At 28.9% G+C, this 5,602-nt stretch overlaps 1 protein-coding gene across 2 annotated transcripts in view; it reads right to left on the reverse strand.

Annotated features, from left to right (window-relative positions):
* LOC106683004 (kinesin-like protein KIF9) overlaps positions 1-5,602 on the reverse strand; it is a gene marked incomplete in the record, with an annotated part of 78,223 nt that overhangs the window by 40,871 nt on the left and 31,750 nt on the right. For both annotated transcript variants that reach the window (XM_067049600.1, XM_067049601.1), the window contains 1 exon segment: positions 1,318-1,494. In XM_067049600.1, the coding sequence (XP_066905701.1) occupies positions 1,318-1,494 (177 nt within the window).

A 5,602-nucleotide genomic window follows, 5' to 3' on the forward strand; every position in this document is an offset into this window, starting at 1 on the left:
CAAGAGGTGTTACGGTTGTCATGGTGAAATAAAAAACACTGGCTAAAAAAAACACTATAATTCTTACCTCTACAATATTATATTTTTAGTTACTTTTTTTTATCATTTATTGTTTTTTTATAATTCTTACCTCTACAATATTATATTTTTAGTAACTTTTTTTTTTTTATCATTTATTTTTTTTATAATTCTTACCTCTACAATATTATATTTTATTCCCTATTAGTATCAACTACTATATACTTAATTTATAATTACATATATTTTCAAGTTTGTTATTTTTTCCTGAATTAAGATTGTTACCGCGTTTTGTTTTTCAGTTCTTATGAAGGCCTGAAATTCAGGTCGAAACGTCGGCAAAAATAAATAAGTTTTATTTATTCGTGTTTGTTTCCAGACCGTACCCACGGCCATCTTCTTCTCAATTCATAAACAAATGTTTAACCCTCATAATAAGGTCGTAATATTAAAAAGACGAAAAATTATTTGGACGTGGTTAAATTTATACTGAAATTAATCCTCACTTCTGTGGTATTTTTCTTTCTAGAAAGGAACCCTACGTACGAAATTACAGATGTCCTGAACCAAAGGACGTTAGAGGCGGTAAAAGGACTTCTGAAATAGATATAAAGTGTCCCCTCACATCCATATTAAAGCTCAAACTTTGAAAAAATGGAAAAATTTTAATTGGTCATAAAAAAGCAACCATACATTCATTGGAAATAATATTTGTTCTGTTTGACGTGCTAATAGATATCTGTCTACAACACTAGAAGGTAGGTTTTATAAAGCATTCCTCCTCATAGAAAAATTGTTTGAAACTTTTAGCGTTGTACTTAGGTCAATTTTAATCATATTAGTAGTGAGAACAAATTAAATATGCTAGATTATTTTTTATGCTCGAAATCTCAGCTCTAGAATGTTATTTGTTTCATATTTTTAAGTCATTTAGTTTTTGAACCATAGAAGAAACTGCTGATGCTTACATTTACCGAAATTGGCCCAGGTAACAGAATAAATCTTTATGTTTTTTGCATTGAAAAAGGTAATATATTGCAGCTTAATAACAGCACATTTGACTGAAAAAAGTTATGAATTGGACGTGGTCAAAAGATAGTACTGTATACTGGATCACTTTATCTATTAGGTCCCAACACTGATTGCAATAAAGTAAATGTTTTCAAAACGGACACAATTTGAAAAAAGCACCATGTAAATCAGTTGAGTAATTTAAATGTTTATTGTGGACAAATTTATGAACTATCTTGTATGCATAGATTTACACCTTATTGTTTATTTATATTGTACAATACTTACATGATATGACTTCTTTCCCGACTTCAATATTACTGGTTTACCTTTTTCTAAAAGATTATGAATATTTTTTCCAATAATTTCCACACAGGCTAAAGATATATTCAATTTATTCATATTAGCATATTCATCTTTCAATTTGAAGATATCTTCGAGTAATCTTGGAGCAATTCCTCGATACTGTAAATAATAGAGGGGTGAATTCATGATCTTTATTTTAAAATGTTAAAGTGTTTTAAATACAAAAATTTCCTTCTTTTATTATGTTAAAATGATATTTTATTTTATAAGGTCGAGTCTGCTAATAGCTCTGTAAAAGGAGAACGACGTCACGAAGCAGAGCGGCTGATCTCCACACCATTTTGTCTACTGTCGTTTTGGAAGGTTAGTTCCTGTTAGTTCGTGTTTGTTTTGGATGTTTTTAAAACTCTAATAAAGTAATGGAAAAAAAAGGATATCAGCCAGGTCTTTCTCTACATATAACACAATCCTACACTCAACAAATAGCATGTTAAAACTCAATACCTACTTTTATGGTTAAAAACAATAAAATTCGAGAAGGTTACAAAGTTGTCCAGAAAATCCGCTAGGAGCTCCTCTACATTTAACGTATAACATGGGCTCTAAATTAAGCTGCCCACAAACTGTACTTATAATAATTAGCATATTAAACCTTTTTACAATTAACACATCACGAATGCCCCTAAAAATTGCTATAAGGCAGAGTTGGGCAAATATTATTCCAATGAAGAGAGACGAATAATTTTTTATTCCTGAATTTTCTACTCGAATAATTAATTATTCGTACAAAACATATGATTAACTATCCGAATACTTCTTCATTCGTCATTATTTTACACGAATAATCAATTATTCGTACAAAAACATATGATTGACCATTCGAATACTTTTTCATTCGTCATTATTTTACACGAATAATCAATTATTCGTACAAAACATATGATTAACCATCCGATTACTTTTTTATTCGTCATTATTTTACACGAATAATAAATTATTCGGGGAAAACAATTCGAATAACCATTTGAATACTTTTATATTCTTCCATTTTATAGAAAAGTAATCTATTATCGAAAAAATTAAATGATTAACAATCCGAATACGTTTGTATTCGTATAAAGACGACATTTTTTGTCTTACAGTTATACATAGATATATATATTATGATCACGTATAGATTAATTTTACCTTTCTGATTTCTAACATATAAGGGTCTCTTTTTATGTTTTGGGATATGTAGAATATGAAAATACTATCGATTTATTTTAACTTTTCTGATTTCTAACATGGCCCTAACATGTTTCATGTTTTGAGATATGCAGATTTCTTATCTTAGTTAAAATAAATCGATGCGCGATCTTAAAATCGATAGTATTTCCATATTCTACATGTCTCAAACATATAAAGTGACCTTAACATGTTCGGGATCAAGAAAGTTAAAATAAATCGAAACGCGATAATTAAATCGATACGCGATCATAAAATCAATAGCATTTTCATTTTTGGCATATATTAAAACATATAAAGAGACCGTAACATGTTAAAAATCAGAAAAGTTCATATAAATCGATAAGCGATCACAAAATCGATATCAGTTTCATATTCTGCATTCCTCAAAACGTATAAAGGGCCCCTAACATGTTAGAAATCGGAAAAGTAAAAATAACTCGATACGAGACCTTAAAATCGATATAATTTTCATATTATGCATTCCTCAAAGCGTATAAAGGGACCCAACATGTTAAAAATCAGAAAAGTAAAAATAAATCAATACGCCATCTTAAAATCGATATCTTTTTCATATTCTGCATTCCTCAAAACGTATAAAGTGTCGTAACATGTTAGAAACCAAGAAAGTTAAAATAAATCGATACGTCATGTTAAAATCTATAGCATTTTCATAATCTGCATATCTGAAAACCTACAAATTGGTCCCTATGTATTAGAAATAAAAAGAATTAAAATAAATCGATATGGGATCTTAAAATCGATAGCATTTTCATTTTGTACTCGTCTGAATATGTGAAATAGGACCCTCATGCATTAGAAATTGAAGGTGGTAAAAAAATAAGTGAATTTAAAAAAAAAATAAAATAAAATTTTTATTCGAATAATATGTATTCGACTAATTTGGTATTCGAATAATTTTTCATTCGACTAATTTTTTATTCAATTGAAATAGTATTTTAAATATTCGAATAAAAAAGTATTCGGATTGCTTAGTCGTATTTTTATTCGAATACAAATGTATTCGTCTCTCGTCAATCGAATAAAAACTCGGAATAAAAAAGTATTCGTCTCTTGTCAATCGAATAATTTTTGCCCAACTCTGCTATAAGGAATCAAATTGTATCATTAAATTGTTATATACAAAAAAAACAGCAGAACATTGTTGAATTGATATAAGGGCTGAATATCTATCTTTGTTATATATTATTTTATAAGATTAGCCACACACTGGAAACATTAGTCAGATAACTTTTAAATCACAAAAATATGTCACATCATTTCTTATGAGAACCCCCACACAGGAGATTATTTAGTAGTGGTAACTAAATAATTTCAACTCTTTCCATTTTCCTGTACATTCAATTTTTACAGGTAAAATAAAACGCACATGTTCATACCTGTCTTCGTACGCGACTAAAAAATTGCTCTTGATTTTTCGTCGGGCCCGTATCAAGATGTCCCAAGACATCGAATTACATGTTTACGTTCAATTACGCCCTGCGTTGTATGACATAAAAATAAAAGAATATGCAATAAAAATCTTTAAACAAAAATTGTAGCGTTATAAAATTGTTCACTATAAGCCTTGTGCTAATCAATGAATAGACCCAAAGTTTTCTTTATTTTTTCTCTTCCTTAACACTAAACATACCATAACGGGTCAAATGACCCATTTTGAACTTTTCCATTGAAAATGCACGTATAATTTTATTGCGTTTGCACATTTGACTTCATGACTTTTTCTAAGTAATTAATGTACAGTTATAAAAATATTTTTGTTTTGTTTTGTTTTGTTTATTCTGAGTAATCCTTGTTGTATACCGATATCTACCACAACAGGTCATTTGACCCGGAGAGAATTTTTTTGTTTTATGAGATTATCTAGTCATATTTGTAGTCAGTAAGTTGCACATTCTTCCAAAGACTGTTGCGTAAAGTAGTTCAACGAAAATAGCTCAGAATAATTTTAAGAAAATATCAAATTTTAGATTGAAAATAGCTTTTTAGTTCAAGAAAAAGTGGCAAAAATTGAAAGTCTTGGTACCTAGCTTATATTTTATTTTGATAGCTATAGTAATACAGATCATTTTTTACCCAGAAAAATGTCGAAGCAAACAAGACAGTACAAGTTCTTAGAAGATATAAATAATATTGGCGAAGAGAATTTTCTGAAAATGAAGATATATTGGTTGCAAATAAAAATGAGTTTGATTCTACAGATACTGACGATGAAGAGGAAAATATTGTGAATGTATGTAGTGGCCGAAAAAGAATAAGATTACTCTCAAGTTCGGAAGAAAGTGAAGTAGAAATAAATGAACAAAATGTTGCGAATGATGGATCTGTTTGGCAACAAATGCAAGTAGGTGGCACACCTGGAAGAGCACAAGTTTTTATTTTTTGCTTTTTTGTAATAGAAATGCTCAACATACTATTTTGTTTAATTATAATAAATTTAATTTATATTTTTATTTCCTTTCTAACATCCATATTTCATACATTCAAGCATGAAACATAAAGTCGGGTCATTTGACCCGCTATGGTAGAAATAGGTATATATTAAGTCTTGGTATGATTAGTGTTAAAACCAGCGGGGTTCCATAATCCTGCTCTCCTTCTTAGTAAAAGTGATTAGGCATTAGGCCACGCCCCTTGAAGGCTACGTTACATTGAAGGAATTTCGCTCATTAATGTAACTATGTAAAACCGTTCATTAAATCACAAATATGAAGAGAATGGAAATTATGTAAATGTTATTTGCAATCATTTTGTATATTTATAATGATAATCCCTTTCGACGTTCTCGATAAATTCTTGCTTCTTTCTCTGTTCTGTCCAGGCTCATTTTAATGTGAATATTAAGGATCCCAAAACATATTTACTGCTTTAAAAATTAAGGAGTGAATATAAAATTAAATTTTTTATTTTTTTTTATTTTGAAATTGATAGATTTATTTATTGATATATATTACAATCTGCCACACAGTTGTGGGCAATAGGTAATATTGATGAATGATCTCATACATACTAAAATAAA

Source organism: Halyomorpha halys, unplaced genomic scaffold (assembly GCF_000696795.3).
Source record: "Halyomorpha halys isolate HHAL.00 unplaced genomic scaffold, Hhal_1.1 Scaffold2.1, whole genome shotgun sequence".
Taxonomy (NCBI): Eukaryota; Metazoa; Arthropoda; class Insecta; order Hemiptera; family Pentatomidae; genus Halyomorpha; species Halyomorpha halys.